This window comes from Vipera berus (assembly GCF_964194415.1).
Source record: "Vipera berus genome assembly, chromosome: 2".
Lineage (NCBI taxonomy): Eukaryota > Metazoa > Chordata > Lepidosauria > Squamata > Viperidae > Vipera > Vipera berus.
The window spans coordinates 206,861,885-206,884,407 of record NC_138203.1 but is presented as its reverse complement, the minus strand read 5'-3'; the positions used below and the strand labels follow the sequence as shown (position 1 = coordinate 206,884,407).

General features: G+C 37.9%; 1 protein-coding gene across 2 annotated transcripts; it reads right to left on the bottom strand.

Moving 5' to 3' along the window:
- Positions 1-1,091: 1,091 nt before the first annotated feature.
- Positions 1,092-11,792, bottom strand: LOC308660970 (neuropeptide Y receptor type 2-like). 2 transcript variants are annotated; one of them, XM_081315619.1, is made up of 2 exons: positions 11,632-11,792; positions 1,092-3,602 (listed from the first exon to the last, which is right to left on the bottom strand). In XM_081315619.1, exon 2 carries the CDS (start codon positions 3,536-3,538, stop codon positions 2,378-2,380), a length of 1,161 nt encoding a protein of 386 aa, XP_081171745.1. In that variant the 5' UTR covers positions 3,539-3,602; positions 11,632-11,792; the 3' UTR covers positions 1,092-2,377. The 2 variants fall into 2 exon arrangements, with proteins under 2 accessions (XP_081171745.1, XP_081171744.1); XM_081315618.1 differs by lacking the exon at positions 11,632-11,792 and adding an exon at positions 6,158-6,267.
- Positions 11,793-22,523: the final 10,731 nt, after the last annotated feature.

The following is a 22,523-nucleotide window of genomic DNA, read 5'->3' as shown; positions in this document are numbered from 1 at the left end:
CTGGAGAGGCCACTTGATTGTATTTGTTGGAAACCACAATAGGGAAGAAAAACTACTTCCAGAAAAACAATCACCTTCCAACTCCACATGATCTGCAACCAGTCCTTCTTAAATGGTTTTCCTTTGGGATATGGTAGATCTGCAGTCAGTTCACATACACGGAAAGTAATGTGCAATTTGTTTGAAGCTCATAAAAGCATGGGCCTCCTCAGAGGGGACATAGGGGGAAGTCCTATATCAAGACATCATGACCTATATGCTACAACTTACATTTCCCCAAGCATGTATCTTCTTCATGCACAAAACATATTTATGAAATATTACTTCACGGTATATTTTGCAGCACTTGCATATCTCTCTCTCTCTCTCTCTCTCTCTCTCTCTCTCTCTCTCTCTCTCTCTCTCTCTCTCTCTCTCTCTCTCTCTCTCTCTCTCTCTCTCTCTCTCTCTCTCTCCCTCCCTCCCTCCCTCCCTCCCTCCCTCCCTCCCTCCCTCTGGTCAAAAAAGGGAAATGACTTTAGAAGTTATCATGAAATGTTTTAGTATTTTATATGTTAAAAGACAAACTCATGTTTGGTGGGATGAAACCCACAAATGGAACACACAGCTAGAGGGATTTAAATTATTTAAAAGAAACAGGCCAAACAAAAGAGGAGGTGGAGTTGCTGTCTATATAAGAAATAACTACATCTCTACAGTAATAGAGCACAACAATGATGAAAACTGTCTTGAATCCATTTGGGTCAATATAAGAGGGGGGGGAATGACATGCCCATAGGTGTATACTATAGGCCCCCCAACCAAACAGAGGAAATAGATGAACTTTTTGCTAGTCAGCTAACTAAGGTATGTAGGAAGCACATCACAATAGTAATGGGGGACTTTAATTACCCTGGCATCAACTGGGAGACAGTCTCTGCACCAAGTGGAAGTTCATGTGTCTAGATAGTCACAGATAGAGTAATATTCATGATCCAAGAAAGAAAACACTCCAAGGTTCCTTTCAGATAGATCTTTTAATGTACATTGGCAGCAGCAATTTGTGATGGTTATCATGATGACATAGTTATCCATTACACATCTAATCCCATTATAACCCTTTTGGCTCCATTAATGAAGATTTCATTTACATACTAGGAGCCAGAGCAAACACCATTGTCAAAGATATCAATATTCCATAGCATTTATGAGCAATTCTAGATCACCTGGAGCAGTGGTAGAACTGGTACAACGTGTTGGCAATAAATGACATAATTTTCACTTAGAGTGCTTTGCTGAGCGCCGTAGTACTCACATTTGCTCTCTGCAGCTACTCTCCTTCCCACCTGGAGTTATCCTGATTTTTACTTTGAACACCAGAAGAACTGAGAATTCAGGATAAGGTAAATCTGTTCTTCTATATATGAAGAATCTGAACTGGTCAAGTAGGTGGACATAAATATTATAGGACATGTTTCTTTGCAATAAGACACTTAACCAAGAATGAAGGGTATGAATGACACCTTAGAATCCTCCAAACCGAAAAGGTAAGAAAGCAACCTCATAATATGAAATATTCACAACAGTCAAGAAGAACAGGAATTTCAATCGCCAAAATAAATATTTACTTATTAAAGAACAAGATTTAACAATCACTTTAGCCAGTGAATGAAATACAAAAAATGATTATGGAGTGTAGTGTGGATGTCACTATCAACAGCTATTGGCTTAAAAACATTTAGAGTCAATCTTTTCTGCTGGAAATCAAAAAGCAAATTTTGCCTTTTTTAATAATTTGAGAAGTTAGTACTAATTACTTTAGAACAAACTTTCCACAGAACCCGTGTGTTATACATCTTTTTTATTCCTATTCTTTTGTTGACCTATAACTATAATAATGTACTTCCTAAAATTCTGATTAAGGAATGCTAAGATAGATCTTTGATATGAGGAGTGCAAAAAATCTACAGGAAATTAAAATAAACACCATGTATTTAATGAGTGCCATTGGATCCTGTGGTTTGTTGCAAATATTGTTGCAAATACCTTCATTTCCTCTAAGTGCCTAAAGCAGTGAAATAATCCTGTCAGCTATTTCTTCTGTCCTTCAAATAGCTGTAGAACTAAATTCTCATAAATTAAAGCATAATGGAATGACATGAGTTCTGCTTCTTGGAACAAGAAACACAAATTGGAGGCAAGGATTGTTTAACTTTGGAAAGCAGAATGGATCATACACAAGGCATGACAGACAGATAGATAAGGTGCTTTCATCTAGTTGTGACAATGACAGCATTTTGGGAATTCAACTCATTTTTATTTTTAGAAAAAAACATCAACAGTTTTAGGTGGGTAATGCTGAGGCTCAGCTCCTGTGTAGAGATGAAGCTGCTATGTACTAAACCGGTGTTGGTAGCTGTCCATCACCTGTTGAGTGTTTGATGCTCCCATTCAAGGTAGTAGCCTTGAAAGTGCAAGACCTCCCCCGAACTGATCCCTCTGCATAGAGTCTCTCTGTTTTTTTCTGACAGTGGAAGAACATAAGGAATCCATTGCGGTAGTTCTTATTCATCCAGCCATAGAGCAAGGGGTTTGCAAAAGTGGAACACATGGCTATGACATGAAATACTGTATAAAGGAGTTTATAGTCATGGAGGGCAAGTGCCATACCTAAGTCTGCAGCGAGCTGGAAAGCATGGAAGGGTAGCCAAGAGACGGCAAACACCACAACGACCATGAAAAGCATCTTTGTAGTCTTTTTCCTGCGACAGTGAGTGTCATTTCTAGCAGAAGGACTAATGTGGCTTTTCAGTTTGAACCATATCCTGATATAGGCATAACAGATGATAGAAAGAGGGAAGACATATTGCAGGATGAGCATGGATAAGCTGTATATAGTGGCATCTCTGTTGTCAGAAGGCCATTTCTCTGAGCAGACAGTTATTCTGAGGTTGATGGATGGAATTTCTTCATATCTGTATTCTCGAAAGATAGCCAGTGGACTAGCTAGGAGAGCAGCAACCAGCCATGTAATCGCTATGATGGTGAAGCTGATTTTCTTGGATATTCTACTGTCTAAATGAAAAACGATACATCTGTACCTATCCAGGGCAATCACAGTTAATGTGAGAATAGATACATGAACACATAAAGCTTGAGCAGAGGACACCAAATGACAAAGTACAGCCCCAAACTTCCATTCATCCAGCAGAGTATAAGCCAAAGTGAAGGGCAAGCAAGTATCCACCATTAAATCTGCCAGAGCTAAGTTAGCTATGAAAAAGTTGGTTACAGTCCTCATGGTTTTGTATCTCACTATCATGTAGATGACCAAGGAATTGCCAATGAATCCCAGCAGAATGATGAGAGAATAAGCCATTATCAGTATGATTTGGACCCCCAAGATCTTGGTGCTATCCATTATAAGTTCACTGGATCCATCTTGAAATCCCTGACTGGGGGTGACAAGACTGTCTGCATGCCAGCGAGATGGTGACTTCTTCTCTAATATATGCTCATCCAAGATGATGGTACTGTTGACTTGATCAAGCAATCCCATGCCTATTTTTTTTGTATTTATATAGGCCCTGGGTTGACAGTTAGTATTATGTTTTTTCTTTTGTCTGCAGAAAGAGAAACAAGTATAAGACTGAAAAGAAATATATTTAAAGACTTTAGTTTATAAGTTATCAAATTCAGCATTTCCAATTAAACTCTAAATTAATGCAAACCTCATGCCCATTATAAGTTTATCGTTTTCATGCAGAGCTGAATGCAATATCAGAAAGAAAAAATTAGCCTCTGTAGATCCCATTATATTTGCATGATAAAATCAAATCTAACCAAAGAGCAAAAAAAAGTTTGATCCTGACTAAATTCACATTATTTTTCACAAAAGATGTTTTTTCTTTGCATTTCTATTTATCTAAAATTGAATGGGTTAAAAAATAATCCTTCCAAATGTCATGCTAATAGCATCACATAAACCAGACCACCAGTTTGGCTATTAGCAATTGCTTGTGATTGGCCTACAATCTGCCTTTGTGCTCTCTCTTGACCTTGCCTCTGCTTGTCAGAGTAATTCTATTTGCATGAAGAATGGCAAGGAAAGTCAAAATATAAATTAACAATGATCTAGAAATACAATAAACTCTGCAACTGTTTTGTTCATCAGTATACTTAAGGCTTCAGTTCCTTGCCCATATAATTGGATATAGGTATATGATGGGACTGGGTGAGCAAGATCCTCCACTAAAGACTAACTTGGACAACATTTTAGTAGTTTTTGATCCAAGGGATGCTAAACAACTATAGGAACCATGTTTTGCATTTTTCATAGTACTCCCAGCAAGCCATTTTGGATGGGCTAATGCAGATCTTTAGGAGCTGATATTATGAATGATACAGTTGCTGTTAGAGAACAACTATCCTAGTTGGGAAATGGGCTCAAGAGAGGAATCAGCCTGCACTTGCTTTAAATAAAAGAGGGCTAGGTATGACCCTCCTTAAATGCCTTAGAGTAGGGGTCCCCAACCCCTGGTCTGTGGACTGGCACTGGCCTGCAGCATGCCAGAAACTGGGTCATGCAAACAAGCAAAGCCTCCATCTGCAGGATGGAGGCAGAACATGAAATCATGCCCCCTCCAGTCTGTGGAACAACCTCTCTCCATGGAACCAGTCCTTGGTGCCCAAAAAGTTGGGAGCCGCTGCCTTGGAGCCTTATCTGGTTGTTCCCAGGCTAAAACTGCCAGTCTGAGGAGAAGAACCCTCTGTAATAGACAGAGAATAATAAAGTAGCTAGTCTGAACACTACACATGTGGATCTGCTTGTTTGCGTCAGGGGTGTCAAACTCGCAATGTCACGTGACATATTGCGATGTATCACAACTTTTTTTCCATTGCTGGCAATGGGGCGGGCACTGTTTCACTATGATGCATTGGGCCCGTGTGCCAGCAGTTTGACACCCCTGATGTAGCACAATAAGCTATGGTTTGCTTATCCATAGTTGATCAGATAAACTGCAATTAGTTCACAAACATAAAAGTTGGACCTATGCCCAAAATTCCCAGCATGGGCATAAAATAAAAACATTTTTTTTAATTTGGAAAGGTTTGGCAAGTTAAAGACAAGATAGGTGCCATAAGACCCACAAATTATCAGTTCACTTTACTCTATAAATAAGCAAACTATCTTTTTGCTTAGTAAGTTATATGGTCCCAATCTATATTAAGGATTTTTTAAAGGTAAGACTGCATGAATGTTACTGCCATCTGCCTTTCCTGCCATCTGGAAAGTCCATAGACTGGGACAATGAGCTCACCATAGGGGACAAGGAGTCTCTTCAGAGATGGAGCTGTCCTTCTCCAAATAAATATACATAAGACCAGTCTAAATCAAGACTGGCCATACTGTGAAGACTGAATGAAGCAATTGTTTAAGGCAGTCGATGTTGGGAAAGATGAATGGTGCCTCCCAATGGCTCCTATTGATCTCCTAGGAGTCCCTTGGGAGAAGGGCGGTTTATAAAAACAAATAAATAAATAAATAAATAAAATAAATAAATGTTCTGTTGGATGAACGATGTGCAGTATATACGCTACCTGAACCCCTAAATAGATATAGCAAAACAGATTATTCAGTTGACAGTCCACTTGACTTTTGCATATGGAGTGAGAAACCAGCATGTTTATGTTTTGGGTAAATGTCTTAAGCCATTCCCTGAGAAAGTTAAAATATTAACTGTAAGAGAAACGATAAATATAAGAGCCCTTATGTCTCCTTGGTGTGACTTTTAGAATCCTTACTTTACACTACTGCATGATTTACTCGATCTTTTTCAAAGTTCTTAGGGCAAAATAACAAAGTTGACTCATCCATGCTTGTCAGTAATGTCACAGACGGGCTTCAAATATATATATATATATCAGAAGAAATATAGATTATAAGTTTATGGCCTAAACATTTAAGAACATTTTGCCAAAGCTATAGGGAAAAAAATCAGAATCATTGCCTTTTAGCCAGTTTGGTCATTATGCCCCTTCACTGATTTGATTCTTCATTTCCAGCACTGTATCTCTAATGGCTTAGCCACATGTGATTAATCTCTTGGTTAATCTGTGAAGGTTTTCTTCTTGGTTTGAAAGCAACAATTATTTCACAGAACAAAGTTCATAATACCTCTAGGGAGCTCCAACAGGAATTTAGACTGCTTGGCTGTAAATCTCTGTGGCTTGAGATGTTTGAGATGAGTGGGATTGGTCTCAGCTACTTCCTCTCCTCCTCAGTTGTGTGTGTGTGTAAATATTTTACTGGCTCTTAGAAACTGACACCATGGAATTAAATCAGAGCAATGAGCTTGGCAGCAGGCTCTGTAGTGTGACCAGTGAAACACAAATTGATCTGCCTGTATGGTGCTCCGAATATAATACTTGTTGCTTTATCTTCTTCACTGCTGCTCCAAACATTTGTTATTTTTCATGTCTCCCTTAAGCTGTAGATGTCATGTTGACCCAGGATTTTCTTTATGAGTTTCTAGAACTGTATAGCTGATGAGATGCAATATGGACATAATTTAGCTTAAGTTTTCAGATGCTACCACATTGTTTGTGCAATTTATCTTCAAAGTTATACAATTAGGTTTATCGTTACTATATTTGATTCTTAATATGCCTGATGTTTCTTTCTGTTGTTCTTTCTCCCTTTTTCCTCCTGTGCCGAAATCTATATTCTAAATCATACAACAAGGTGAATAAAGGGTAATAATTGAATTCCCTTCCAGCTTTTTCCATGTTGTTCTTGAAGCGGCTACTATATATAGAAGCATGTTAGATTAGGCTGATGCAGTACTTTCTATTATTAAATCTAAACTTCTATTGTAATAAAAATATAAATCAAATTATAGTAGCAACAGCAGATTAGATCAGCTTATCACATTGTATTATAAATTTATTTTCAATACTCTTACTCTGTCCTATGGGTTCAGTTCTTCTAACTCAAGTTAAATAATACATTTGAAAATAACAAATTTCATTTTAGCAATAATATGTCTAAATAAACTCTGTTCACCTCTAGTTATTTATCCCTAATTTTCATTTTCATTGAGAATGCAAGAAGGAAGACTATTATAATTCCAAATTAAAATAATTCTTCACCAGCTACATTGACACAGATGAGCAGTTCCAGTTTGGTTTGAACTGGTATTAATATTCATGTACTGTGTGTACAAATGTGAGTTCACACAAAATATCAAACTTATTGTATAGTTTCTTTTGTGCAAGCCCATGAGAGCATTTTCCTTAAAACTGTCATATTGTATCCAGTTTCTCACATCTCTTTTAAATGGATTGAAATGAGTATGGGGTATCCAGCAGGCTGTTTGATAAAATGTTTTCTTAATATATTAAAAAGGTAAAGGTTCCCCCGCACATGTGTGCTAGTCATTTCCATTACTCGACCCCAAATAACATCTGGCCAATAGCATAATGTCTATATAGCATGGATAACTTGAGCCATTAACTTGAGCCATTAAGCCAGTTGTCTCAAAAGAATTTAAAAATGGGCTGATGTTTTAGAATTAATTAATTAATTATGCTGAGAATTATGCTATTTCAATTTGATCAAAAACAATTTGGGATGCTTTGGATTGTTCAGAGGCATATAATTAAGTTCTATCTAACCAAAAGCAAAGTCATTAAACTCACCGAAATGTTCATAGCTAGTCGCCACTTTTGGCTGGATTACACAACGCCACCTCTGCCATTAGTTTTGTTTTGTAAGAATGAAGCAATGGCTATGCAGACTCACTGACTGAGCCAGACAGAAATATTTATTGCAGTGTCTTGACTATGTCCTATACTCATAAAATCCCAAGAGGCTATTAATTTTTTTAACCTGATAAACATTGGAGAGCTTTTCATGTATCTGTCCCCCACTGGAATAATAATTAAGCAGTATTGCTCCAGACAGTTAAGACAATGTTGAATGAGCTGGTCTAGTGTGTTGGACAAAATGCAAGACTTGGGCTGAGAATTATGTGAAATCAAATGACTGTTGAATTATAAGTCAACTGTTATAATTATAATTTGTGTTCTTGGGGTACATAAGCAAGCATGCTTTCAAACAATTTTTCTAACTCTTAAATTAGCACCAGAAAAATGCTTGTGTCCTGCTGGCTTAAACTGGCTTAAACGTAATTTAATTATTATCATTTTCTTTGAAACTTGACTGTCTGTGGTTTGTGTTTTATCAGAGCTAGGTCCTGGTTTGTGCCAAAGGAATGGTCACTCCCTAAGTATCAGAAAGATTATAAATAGATCCAGAGTAATACAAGAGGTGTGGTTAAATGCTCAGAATTTTACAGATTGCTTTTCCAGCTGGGGAAATTATGATTATTCTAGTCTGCATTATTTACCCATTCACTTGCTTGTTCAGATAAGCTTGTTTTGACTGTATATTAGGTAAAATCATGAAATTTGGGCTGCACATATTTGAATGACCAGTAAATGGCAGCAAATATAATATTCTACCTCTCTCCCACATTATCAGGAGATTTGCAGCCCAAATCTGTTAGGCCTAATATCAGGGAGAATTGTTTTTTTTAAAAAATAAATAACTAAAAATAAAGCTGTAAATAATTTGTATAAATGGAATTTTGCTATCAGTTTTAAAGACCATTTTCACATAGCAGCATATTGTTAGTCCCTGAAGACATGAAGAAGAAGCGTCTGGGCATAGTTAGAGTTGGATCTATTTCTTTCCTTCCAATTCCAATCAGATGAAAATGTACATATGAGCTGGAAAATGTTGAGTGACTGTTTCCTGATAAGCTGTCTTACAAAGTTAAATTGTTTGACTTGTTTATAGTTCAGTGTATTCTGTATAACTTCAAAGTAATTTAATTCAATTGCCAGGTTACGGGTGCTGTGTAAGACAACTTCAGCTTGTCTTCTGATAAATTGATGTTTTCTGCTTGACCATGCCCACTAGGAATTGTGACTTTACTCATTACATAGTCTCAAATTTCCAAATGCACTCCTACATTTTTTTTAAAAAAGCCCTTTTCTATACCTATCCAGAAAGATCCTGTCAGAAAGGTACTACACTTATCTTTCTGCTTCCTGCATGGAGACAAAATTACAAGTGAAACTAATGTCAAGTAAGACTAGGTAAGTATGGTATATCAGCTCCAGCCTGATGTAGATGATCAACCAATGAGAAGAAAAATGAAAACTTTTTCAAGAAAAAAAGATGAAACGTAGAAAGAAGTGGAAGAGATAAGACAAATGGAAGTGAAAAGGCATTAGCTTCAAAATATTTTTTTTAAAAAATGACTGCTCATTTGATCCAGATGATACTCCTGAGAATTCAGATGTTGAAACTCTTCTTCTAACTCATTTGTGCAATATCACAACAAATCAATCTCATTACTACAGGAAAGGAAGACTGGCAAATTTGTGCCAGAGAAAGCAACGGCAGAAGTGATAGGCTTGTTAAGAGTATTTTTTGTCTAGATAAGTGTAGAGAAAATATCATTAAGCATATTAAAGAAAAGAATGTTCAGTGAGATTTCTGTAAAAGAAATTTCTATCCCACCAGCCTTCCTTCATTTTTTTTCACAGTATCAACCAACAGATAGTTAGAACAATCATTTCAACATTTTTGCTCATACCTTTCTACCTTTCCTTAACCTCCTTTTGGATCTAGTCTATGCAGGAACTAAAAAGAGCATAAAAATCCCAGCCAGTGCCCAGAGATTACCAACAGAGATTCCCTCCACCCTCAATTGGAAAGCCTGCTAAATTAACACTGAAATTATTTCCTGCTTCCTCATCAGCTCCACCAAAATGGCTTTTAATCTGAGGAAAAGATCAATCTTTTTCCAGTCCCTGTTATTTCATGGGTGTTTACCCATGATTCCATTCCTTTAATCAAGATGTAAAATGACTGAATGTTTGAACAAATTTCAAATGTGTTGAAAATCAGTATTTAATATTTTGGCATCAGGAATGGGCAACCAGTGGCTCGCAAGAGCTACTTCAGACTCCTTTTTCGGATCCATAGAGTCAAGCCTGTTTGCCATGGTCACTGATTATCCAATGATTTTAATGTGAATTGAAATAAATATAGATATGTGCATTATGCCTGATTTTAATGAGATGAGGTGTGAAACAAAAAAAGGAAGGGTTGGGCCAGAAAGGGTGATGCAGAGGATTTTTTTCTGCTGTCATTCCCTGAAAACCCACACAGTAAGAGGTTACCAATCTGATATCCAATCACTATTCAGATATTTGCAGCCCAGATTTTATACTCCTGGATTTCAGAGAATCATTCCGTCCCCTTTTGCACAGATTTTGAGTCTATGGATCAGATTCTTCAGTCTCCCAAATTAATCCATGGATGTGTTGGTCTGCTGGTAGGAAATTGCAATAGAAGAGAACAAATGTAGCTCAAGGCTGAACTGTGGAGTCCTTGATGCTCTCTGAGCTTGGTAGTTTGATTGTAGATGTTTTATTACTTGTTGGGTAATGAAACATCCACAAGCAAACAACCAAGCTCAGAGAGCACTAAATCCACAGTAGGGAATTACTCCAGCCACTGCATACAGGGAAAGGAAGATGGCTGAATGGTGATTTTGTTTGCTGAGGAAAGCTAATGCAGCATAAAGAGTCAGCAATGCTTTCCTGGACTGCTGACTTGAAGGGAAAGTAGGCTAAGACTACCCTTCCCAGAGAAAGAAAAATGGGCTGACAGAATATGGTCTTGTTCCTTGGTTATATGGATTGAATATCCATTCACCAGTCCATAGCATTCTCTTAACCCTTGTATACCTGTGCATATGATCTGTACCATGGAGGAAGTAGGTATGAAGGTAAATGAGCATATATCTTCTTCAGAAAGGTTTTTGCTACAATTTTCTGAAGGAATGGCCTCTGGGCATACAATGACATAAATGAAAACCTGAAAACATGGCTTTTCAATGTCTCTTAATTACCCTGAATTTTCATTTCATGCACGACACTAAACGTATGGATTCCATATTTTACCTCATAAACGGGGTTGATGGTGTTTAGGTTGACATGTCAGAATCAGACCTGGGGACATGATTTGTTGTTCAGTCTGCCAGACAAAAGCTCAGCATGCAATTGTACATCCATATGTCTATAATGCTCCTTCACATCCTTACCACTTTTTCAGTCATTTTGCAGTCTTGGAACCCAAAGAAGACTTTACTAGCTGAGGTTGAGCTGATGCATAAGCAGTTCTATTTTATAGGACAAAAAAATAAATAAATCTCCCCCTAAATGGAAGCCAAAAATATGCTCAAATAATGAGTGAAGGTTAATTGCCTAAGGCATATTTGTTCTCTGCAACTGTCATTCATCATAGTTGATAAATTAAGCTGCAGTTAAAAAAAAATCCCTGAAAGAATAGTTCTGTATTTAATGCTCTGTTACTTACTGGGTTGTGTAGATTAGATCAAATACTCATTAGTGTTCAAGTGGATTGTAAACTCTTTTGACTTTCTAATTTTGTCCAAGGCTTGACAGTATATACATGACGCTTTACATCAAAAATTCAGCGGGATATTGGCAAGTCACATGTTTCGCTAAAGACATGAATGCTTCCTTTTTCTAGACAGGTTTATAAATCACCTTATCTTTGCAGAATATCACTAACAGAATGCAGACACCTCTTTCTTTCCTTTTCCTGGAGATCTGCTCAGGCGTAGTGCAACAATAACATTTGGAAATTAAATGCTGCTTAAGTAGGGTATAACCTTGACGGGAACACTGAAGCAGTTTGGGAGGAGAAGGGAACTGTTGTAGAAAGAAGAAAATAATTTTGGTCCCACAGACGTTTCTTAAAAATAAAACTCTACTGGACAAGATAGCCTTTGCCTGTAGCAATTTTTGATAATAAGATACTGCGTTCAACTATATGGATCCCAAATTGTTCCATGTCTTCTGGCTCTTGTGGGCTGTGCTGTTGGAGGTGAAATCCAGTGCTGCTAAGTCTTCAGTATTTCATGACTAACTGGCCACAAGGAAGGCAGTAAGGGGTAGATAGAGAGTTAAAGATTTATCCTGTAGCCCTGTTTTGTCTATCATACTGCCTGCTCTTTGTGTAGAAAAGTGTTGACTTGCTGTCACTTTCTCTTGTCTTTTCCCCAGGAGCATATACATACCTACACATACCCAGAAAATATGTTCTTGACCTCTCCTCCCAATAAAATGTAACTACTGTAGCTAGATTCTAAGCTTATCTCCACTGTGTATTTTCTGTAAATAAATGTGCTTTCTGCTATAACGGGAAACTTGTTTCTCTAATTTGTGGTCATGTTAAACTCTCATTTTCAGAAGCACTCACAGGCATTTGCCCCATCTTTAATAGAGTTATGGGTTCCAACAGTTGAAATACTAGTCTCAAGAAACTAAAAGTATATTGGGCAAGGAGAAAGATTCACAGAAAACAAGATATGGACAAAAAGTCAGGGATGCTAGAAATGACAGAGTAGCTGCGATGATTTGCTTGGTTATGAGTGACCCACATGCCCTCCGGGTGAGATTCAAGGTGCTGGTGATGACCTATAAAGCCCTAAATGGCTTGGGTACAGGATATCTGAGGGAACACCTGCTGCCAGCACCAAGTTCCCTTCGTCCAGTGCGCTCTCAGGGTGCCGCCGGTAAAAGACTGCCGGCGGATAACACCCAGGGGGAGGGCCTTCTCTGTGGGTGCGCCTGCCCTCTGGAACCAGCTGCCCGCGGAGCTTAGGACTGCCCCCGACCTTCGTTCATTTCGCCGGGACCTGAAGACCTGGCTCTTTGAGCTTTCCGGCCCAGGCTGAGAATTTTAATTGGGGTTTTTATTTTTTAGGGATTTGATTTAATCTCTTTTAATTGTTTTTAACTTTTGTATTGATTTTTGTTTTAAATACCCTGTAAACTGCCCTGAGTCCTTCGGGAAAGGGCGGTATATAAATCCAATAAAATAAATAAATAAAATAAATAAATAAATCTCTACAACACAGTCCTTTCACCAATTCCAAGAAGGCTCCACACTAATTTTCACTACTCAGGTGACCCTGAGGATGCAGATAAATCTCCAAGTGGCCTCAACAACTCTCTAAAAGAATGCAAAAGATCAACTGTCTGCAAGGAGTATAAATCCTTCCATTCCCCACTGCAAGGGCTGTTTACATTACAAAGAGCAAGCAAGTAAACAAAAGAACTTCACACATGGGAGGACACTGGAAAAAATGTCAGCCACTGAAAAAAAGACAAATGGAGAAAAAGGTGATACATAACCTTTGGATTGGTGCATGATCTGGTGTGAAAGGGTTTTGAAGATGCAAATCCAGTGCACTGATTGTTTAGCTAATAATCCTTCTTTATGTTAGATTCCTGCTCCCAGGGATGTTCTCTCTCTCTCTCTCTCTCTCTCTCTCTCTCACACACACACACACACACACACACACACACACACACACACACAGAGAGAGAGAGAGAGAGAGAGAGAGAGAGAGAGAGAATATAATGATTTTATAAATACAGGCTGAAATCATATACAGACGCAGAAAACGTGGTAATGATTGAAAGGAAAGGAAAAAGTGAAGAAAAAGTACAAACATAATAGCAATTCTCAAAGACTGACAATCACAAAATCACCAGTCAACATTTGGTTCAGATCTGATTATCAAGAAACAGTTTCTGATATCAGCTTGAAGTATAGATTACAAAAAAAATGGGTATTAATATTTTCATCGCCTAACCCAGGCTTATGTCCACTTATTGGACTACTTCTCCATGGCAGCATCTCTTTGCCCCTATCTTCCAAGGCCATTCCCACATACCATTACAGTCCAGATGAACTGAGAGAGAGATATCTGCTTATCTACCACTGCAGATTTCACTACAGAGTCCTCATTTAGCAACCACAATTGGGATCGGAAACTCAGTCACTAAGTGAAGCAATTACTTAGCAGGTCTATAGAGCAAAAGAAAGCTGAAGTAAGATCACAAGCATAGTTATGATCTCACTTCAGCTTTCCTTTTACTTATTTATTTATTGAGAAAATTTATATTGCCGCCTACTCGCACATGCTGACTTGAAGCGGTTTATAGGACATATAAGCACAATATAAATTGCTCCACAGGCCTGCAAAGGTCAGAAATGTGAGGACCAGTTGCAAAGTTACTTTTTCATCACCATCATAACTGTGAATGGTCACTAAACAAGGCAGTAACCAAATGAGTATTATCTCTGAAAGAAAGTCCATACTTAATAGGAGCTGTTCTTTTTGTCCCCTCTTATGTTTTTTCTTTAAATTGAGCTAAGAGACTTTGCACTTCAGTTAAGTGCATTGCCTCAGATAAGAATTAATTGCCTCTGATAAGCACAGAGAATTAATAGTAGAATAGACTTTTCAGGGATGCCTTTAAGCATACATGTTACCTTGTAAGATCCACAAGAATTGGGAAGCACTGTAGGGGAATAATTCCTGCTTGTCCAAACATCAGATCAAAGCAATAGTAAAATCTGGATGAGAACCACAGTTCGGGTAATAAGGAAAATAACAATTGTATAAAACTTGCACTACTTTGAAACCTCATTTTGAGTTTGACTTTTGCGCTAAATCTCTCAGTGCAAGAATGTCAAGCTACTCTTGATCACCGCCTGGTAGCTTCTCCCAATCCAATTTCTTTGGTGCAAGAGTGAATCTATGTGCCCAAGAGAGGAAAGGGGTAGGTTCAAAGTCCTCTTTGAACAAGGAACTCACTCAAGGGAAAGTTCTGGGGATTATAATATGCAGCCAGAAGAGGGCAATGATGATACTCCCAGCCGTGTTATTTTGTTGAGGATTCTAATAAAAACCATGTTTACATTTAGCATGATAGTCAAAGAGAAAGAGTACAGTACTGCTTTATCCAACATTCTTAGCATCCTGCTTTTGAAGTCCTAGTTATTCAGCTACATCAATCTCCACGGATCCAAGACCTAAACAAAGAAAGATGTTAACTAGCATGTGGAATACTTTCCGATAAAGTAAGGAGATGCACAAAAGTAGAAGTGAAGGAAACATGCTTCTATGCCCAAGAATAAATGTTCATTCCAATCCTTCTAACCAAGCATGTTTTCTAGCCAAGCCGAGAGTCTTGCGATTAACATGAAAAACAAAAACTGCAGACTATTGCGCCAAAAGCCAGCAACACCAGGTGAAGCCTTCCAGCCTTGTCAAACCAAACTAACCTGGATCTCTCTGTCAAAAGATCAATCCCACTCAACCGGAGTCATTTCCTGAAATTGCATGACATCTGGCTTCATATTACAATTGTATTTACTTGATGAGAAGCACACTGGTTCATTGTACTAGATGATTTGTTGTTGTTGTTGTTGTTTTAACTCTGTGTCCTTGCAGGAAGTAATCTTGTCCTGGATAAAGCACTCAGGTGCTTACAATTAAGGAAATAAAAAATGCAAACTGGAGCGTGACAATACACAATGTGTGCAACAGCTCCATTAGTCCTCACTTAAGGCATTTCCACATAGCCACCATTTTCATTCCCCCTCCTACACACACACACACACACACACACACACACACACACACACACCAATGTATCTAAATTTTGAAACTGCCCATTTCCCTCACAGATTTGCAATGAACCTCTTGGGCTGCCACGGTGCTCAAAAATTATGGGCTCTGCTATCTGATGAGAATGATGGATGGTGATCCTGCTGGCATGGAGCCATTCTAGGAGTCTCATTTGTCTCATAAGGAGGGAACAAAAAAGTTTCAGGACTAGGAAGACTAGTTTGAGATGATTCTCCTACTTAAAACAAAAAGCAACATGGTTCTCCAACCCCTCTCTCAAAGAGAAACAAACTAGAGTTGAATTTTAGCAAGTTATCTAAGGGCAGCGTATTCAGTTTCATTTCCTCCATCCGAAAAAAGAAAAAAGAATTTGGAGGAAGGAGAATGCCATTGTGGTTGCTATTTCATGCTGGCTAAAGACACAGGTAGCCTTCAGGACTTTAGCCAAAACATACTGCAGGCATTTATTTTAATTCCCAAATTGTGTGGACGGAGTTAGGGGAAGACATTTTCACAGATGACTGCCTTGGTATCTAACCAAGCTGCAGGAATTAACTGCAAGGAGTCCTCTTTTGAAAGTCACCCGTAAACTGATCTTCCTGTATGATTTTGAATTTTCTATTTAAAAAATCAAGCTGGGATATAAATGTCTTCTTTTTCTAGGTGTAACCCAAGAGCTCAGCCTGCAGAGCACAAAAGAAGCAATAAGCTAGGATGGAGGCAGAGAAGAAATGAAGTTCAAGAAGTACTAAAAGTGCTGGGTCTGCTGCTATATCTTCACCAGAAGTCACACCGCATCTGATCGGTCTAACTATTATACTGTGGGATTCCTTTATATATGGGGAAGCCTAGTCTCAAAACTATCAGATGTTGCTCAATGTTCAAAAGCCAAAGCTCTTGAGCCAGAGTTTATTCTGAATCTGCAGGCTAGATCCAGAAGCAGATGGGCAAAAAAGCATGTCAAAATATACAAAAAGACGAAAGAAAGAAATATAGAGTTTGTTTTATAAATCTAGTCTTTGTGGACCAAGTACCAAAGGGAGAGCAACAGATGGAAGAAACCTAGAGTTTTCCAAAAGTAAAGATGATGGAGAGAATTCCCCAAGATTTTTCTCCTGGTGAAACGTACAGGGAACAAAAGGAGGTAGGAATATTACCCAGTCTGTACGTTTCTCTTCCCTCAGTCCCCTGCTTCCCAATCTCAGCCTCACCATACAAACATTTTGACATTCCTAGGAAGATTGCTTATACCATGTGCAGTCTTGCTTCACCATTGGAAGTTAATGACAGGCAATTTTTTTTCCAATAAATGAAGATGGTGAGCTGCATCAATGCCCATGACTTGAATGCTTATTCCTCTGTTGCCTGCATACATACATTCTGAAGATCAGTGTAGTATTTCCCAAACTGCAAAGTCTATTTGATCAGAGATGCCAGTGAAATAAAAGAAACAAGTCTACGTAAGGCATAGGAAGCTGCATGCTTCCATCTTACGTCCTGCACCTCGCTTTAAAAAAAAATCACCTGCCAAAAATTAGCAGCAAAAGAAAGAAGTGTTATAGATGGTAGCAGCATCAACACATTCAACCGCAGGATATGAAATAAGCTCTTCTCCATCTCACTCCCTTCCAACTTTCTTCTTGGAAAATGCATTTAGAAAAGCCACTTACCTGGAGTTACTGTTTCATTGCAGTAGCTGACCCAGCTCTTTGTTCTTAGATTTCCACTCTTTTTCCACTCTGTAGAATCTTGTGGTGAGCCCAAGGGAAGAGGTCTTGTTCAAAGTTACTCTTTTAGCAGAAAACCTCCCTCTCCTGCCTCTCTCAATGACAGAAGTGGACTTTCCCCTGAAAGCTGTCCTGTTTTTATAAAGCTGATGGACCAAGTCTTCGGCAGGATGTTACTGCTAATCTCTATCCCATGAAGCTGGATGTTCTGTCAGACTCTGCCTGGGCGAAAGCAAGACAGAAGCAAGCGTGTTTAGCAACAGAGAGACAGAGCACGAGGTGGGGGGAGAGAAAGAGAGAGAAGCAGCGGTTGCTGTTCATGCATTGTTCAACCACTGCAGGGCTTCTTACATTGCTGAAACATCCTGTGATGATTAAAAAGATTCACTCCCTATGAAATATGGGTTGTGCTTGTGTGTGGGGGGGGGGGTTGTCACAGAGTGCATCTTCTTTAGAGGACTGGAATTCAGCAGATTAGTACCATGCTCATCTCCAGGACTTTATTGCTTAATACCCCTCAGCAAGTCCTCTCCTCTTCTTATTCGTACCTTCTCTTTTCCTAATGTAGATGTGTGATATTAGGTCTTATTCTCGCCTACGTTCATCTGCAAACAACTTGCTTAATACTGCTTTCTGCCAATGCATTCCCCATAGATTTGTCTCAATGTTTGGATATGCATGGGTGCTCCCCATATAAAGTTTTATACTTGAGTACCACCCCTGGATCTATACCCCTGGATTGATTAGCACTTTCCTTCCTTCCTTCCTTCCTTCCTTCCTTCCTTCCTTCCTTCCTCCCTCCCTCCCTCCCTCCCTCCCTCCCTGTAAACATAAAGGGGATTGAGTTGCAAGCACATTACAGAAATCAGTGCACAGAATAATACAGCTACAGAGATGGCATCAAACACCACTATATTCTTTCTGCCCAAATCTGAAAAATAAACGGGTGAATTAGGCACCTCTAAGAGGTTGAGTTCCTAAAGACAACATTTCCAAAACAAAAACAAAAAAGCACACTCATATCCTAAATCCATTCCTTCATATCAAGAGTTAGTTTCTTTCCAGTTGCATCCAGTTGAGATGGTTTGGTGAATGCAGTTTTTCCTATTAGTAAAATGACAATAGTTTAAAAAGGGCCATCGGCATGTCAGGTGAAAGGAAAATGGATAAGACTAGCTAGTTGCATAGGATATAGAAATATCCCAATCTTAGCAAAGTTTTATCTCAAGTGGAATTTGAGTACAAATTATAGAATACAAGTACTGGAAAAACTCAACAAGTAGAACACAGAACATAAAATCATAGGGCTGGAAGGGATCTTGGAGGTCTTCTAGTCCAACCTCCCACTCAAGGCAGGAGATTTTATACCATCCCAGACAAATGGTTGTCCAGCCCCTTTTTTTTGTAAAAGTTTTTTTGGTTTTTTACAATAACAACCGTCATGCCTGGTGTACAACGTGTTGTCTTGGTTCATAATTTTTTTTTAGAAAAGAATATAGAATTAATAATTAATAAACAATCAATAATAATTAATTTTATATTTCCTTAATTAGTACAGGTGAAACTTGAAAAATTAGAATATCGTGCAGAAGTTCATTTATTTCAGTAATGCAACTTAAAAGGGGAAACTGATATATGAGATAGACACATTACATGCAAAGCAAGATAGTTCAAGCCGTGATTTGTCATAATTGTGATGATTATGGCTTACAGCTCATGAAAACCCCAAATCCACAATCTCAGAAAATTAGAATATTGTGAAAAGGTGCAATATTCTAGGCTCAAAGTGTCCCACTCTAATCACTTAATTAAGCCATAACACCTGCAAAGGGTTCCTGAGCCTTTAAATGGTCTCTCAGTCTGGTTCAGTAGGAATCACAATCATGGGGAAGACTGCTGACCTGACAGTTGTGCAGAAAACCATCATTGACACCCTCCATAAGGAGGGAAAGCCTCAAAAAGTAATTGCAAAAGAAGTTGGATGTTCCCAAAGTGCTGTATCAAAGCACATTAATAGAAAGTTATGTGGAAGAGAAAAGTGTGGAAGAAAAAGTTGCACAAGCAGCAGGGATGACCACAGCCTGGAGAGCATTGTCAGGAAAAGGCCATTCAAAAGTGTTGGGGACTTTCACAAGGAGTGGACTGAGGCTGGAGTCCATGCATCAAGAGCCACCACACAGAGACGGATCCTGGACATGGGCTTCAAATGTATTCCTCTTGTCAAGCCGCTCCTGAACAACAAACAATGTCAGAAGCATCTTACCTGGGCTAAAGAAAAGCAGACCTGGTCTGTTGCTCAGTGGTCCAAAGTCCTCTTTTCTGATAAGAGCAACTTTTGCATCTCATTTGGAAACCAAGGACCCAGAGTCTGGAGGAAGAATGGAGAGGCACACACTGCAAGATGCTTGAAGTCCAGTGTGAAGTTTCCACAGTCTGTGTTGATTTGGGGAGCCATGTCATCTGCTGGTTCACTGTGCTTCATTAAGTCCAGGGTCAACGCAGCCATCTACCAGGAGATTTTGGAGATCCTTCCACAGACGAGCTTTATGGGGATGCTGACTTCATTTTCCAGCAGGACTTGGCACCTGCCCACACTGCCAAAAGCACCAAAACCTGGTTCAATGACTGTGGGATTACTGTGCTTGATTGGCCGGCAAACTCGGCTGACCTGAACCCCATAGAGAATCTATGGGGCATTGCCAAGAGAAAGATGAGAGACATGAGACTGAACATTGCAGAAGAGCTGAAGGCCACTATTGAAGCATCCTGGTCTTCCATAACACCTCAGCAGTGCCACAGGCTGATAGCTTCCATGCCACGCCGCATTGAGGCAGTAATTGCTGCAAAAGGGGCCCAGACCAAGTACTGAGTACATATGCATGCTTATACTTTTCAGAGGTCCGATATTGTTCTATGTACACTCCTTGTTTTATTGATTGCATGTAATATTCTAATTTTCTGAGATTGTGGATTCGGGGTTTTCATGAGCTGTACGCCATAATCGTCACAATTATGACAAACCATGGCTTGAGCTATCTTGCTTTGCATGTAATGAGTCTATCTCATATATTAGTCTCCCCTTTTAAGTTGCATTACTGAAATAAATGAACTTTTGCACGATATTCTAATTTTTCGAGTTTCACCTGTATATCAATTAATAATATATTTCCTTGATCTTCTCTTCACCCAGTAGTATTCTCCTTCTACAATATTAAACAAATATAATTTCTAATATTTGATATTTTTCATATGTAAATGACTAAATGAAAACATTTTCTTCTATATTTATACCAACAATAGTAGTGTCCATATATAGCATTTTCTTCTTATCAGCTTGTTATTTTTGTAAGAGTCATCTTATTGATTCACCATGTATCTTATTTTCATAAATCTTGTTTAAGCTCAATTTCTCCATAATATTCAAACAATTCTTATCAATCATATTTTTCCCAGTATTTAACATCTAAATATCCATATTTTCCATTTAAATATATCATCCCAGTATTTTCATCTTTCATATATTATATATACTATTTATCTATCATAACTTCTATCCATAACATCTTTCTAGTCAATTTATATTTCACTTCTATTTGTAAAAATAAGCTAAATCACTATATATCCTTTTTTCAGAGTTCTTATTAAGCCTAATTTCCCTTCAATATTTCAATCATTCCTTAATCCTAAATCTTTTCAAACTTAATTTGTCTTTACAATTCAAACTTTTCCTTCATTTACAGCATCCTAATATTTTTTACATTTTGTATCTTATAAAAAAATACTTTATTACTTATATCTCTTATCCCATTTATTCTAAGGACCCTTTATGGCCAAAGTTATTTGATTATTTAGCCATATTCAAAAAAGTGTTTACTCATATAATATTGCATTTGGTAGGGCGAATCCAGCCTCTTCAGCCCATCTCTAATCTTCTTCCTTTGCAAAATTGTTTTCCTAATGAATATTTTCAACTTGTTCAACTTTTGTAGTTATTGTTAGGAGTAGAGGATATATTTTAGATAGGATGTATGCTTTTTGTCTCCCAAACAATGATTCTACTAGCAGTGTCCATTTAGTTAAGTCTTCTTTCTTCTCAAGTTTATTTTGACATTATGATGCATAAGGTATCTTTTCCATATTTGTTGTTGTATCCAAGTCTTGTACGTTTTTCTTGTTTGTATTAAGTTATAATTCCCTTCATTCTTAACTTCACCAGTTAAGTCATTTTTTCTAATTCACATTGTGTTGTCTGGATTGTTTGTTCATTCTTTACCATCATTCTTTCGATGTTTTTTCATTGTAGACTTAAGTTAGAAGTATGTTCACTTATAATATCAAAGTTATGTTTAATCTCCTCTTGGTTTAAGTCTATTGTAGTTTGTACCTGTCATAACATTGCATAAATACTTGGAAAGTATTTGTCTTGTCTTGAAGTGTTTCTAAAGGTATTTGATCTTTCAGGCTAAATCTTTCAGGAGTAGATATTAAGTGTAGTTTTCTAACATTTTTTGTTGAGTATGTCATATCCATGTTGTCTCCACAGTAAAATCAATGTTTTATAACAATTTTATAACAATTCAATATATTTAGCCAGCTTAAATCCTTCATGTAACTTCCCTTCTCAATAATTTGTCATAGATCAAAGTTTTTAAACAGTTCATAAATTTAAACCACAATCAAAGTAATTTTTTTCCTTCAAACACTTTCCAATCTTATAGCCGGCCCAGTATGCAATCCCTTCTCTGTTCCTTAGCAACTATCTTCTTAAAGGTTATTAGAGTTCATGGGAACAGATTTTTTTCCTTTGTTTCTGGGCATTGTCTTTAATGTGCTATATTCTCATTGTCCACTAGATGTCAGCAAATATTTATTTTCCAGTTCTTTCAGACAAAAAGTTCTTATTATAATTTTTTAATGTAATTCAATCAAAATCCTTAGAATATAATCTTAGCAGTTTATTTTAGTTTTTAATTTTGATCAGAATGTAGTATTTTGAATTTAATTTCAATAAGGTGCTTTCCTCCTTAAAGATTAATTTGCTGCTTCCGTCTATGGGGGAATGAGGATGTAGTCCTCTCCCCTCACTTTCAGAAGTTGTTTGCTTTGGGATCTTTCTCAGTGACTATTTGTAAAATAGAGAAGAGAAGATCAAATACTCTCACCAGTTCCAAGCACGCTGTTCACCTTTGTGCTTGGTAGTGCTCTTGCGGCAGCAGTAGCTTGG

Excerpts from the sequence above, each read along its gene's own strand:
- LOC308660970 (XM_081315619.1), bottom strand. The coding sequence starts at position 3,538 with ATGGGATTGCTTGATCAAGTCAACAGTACCATCATCTTGGATGAGCAT.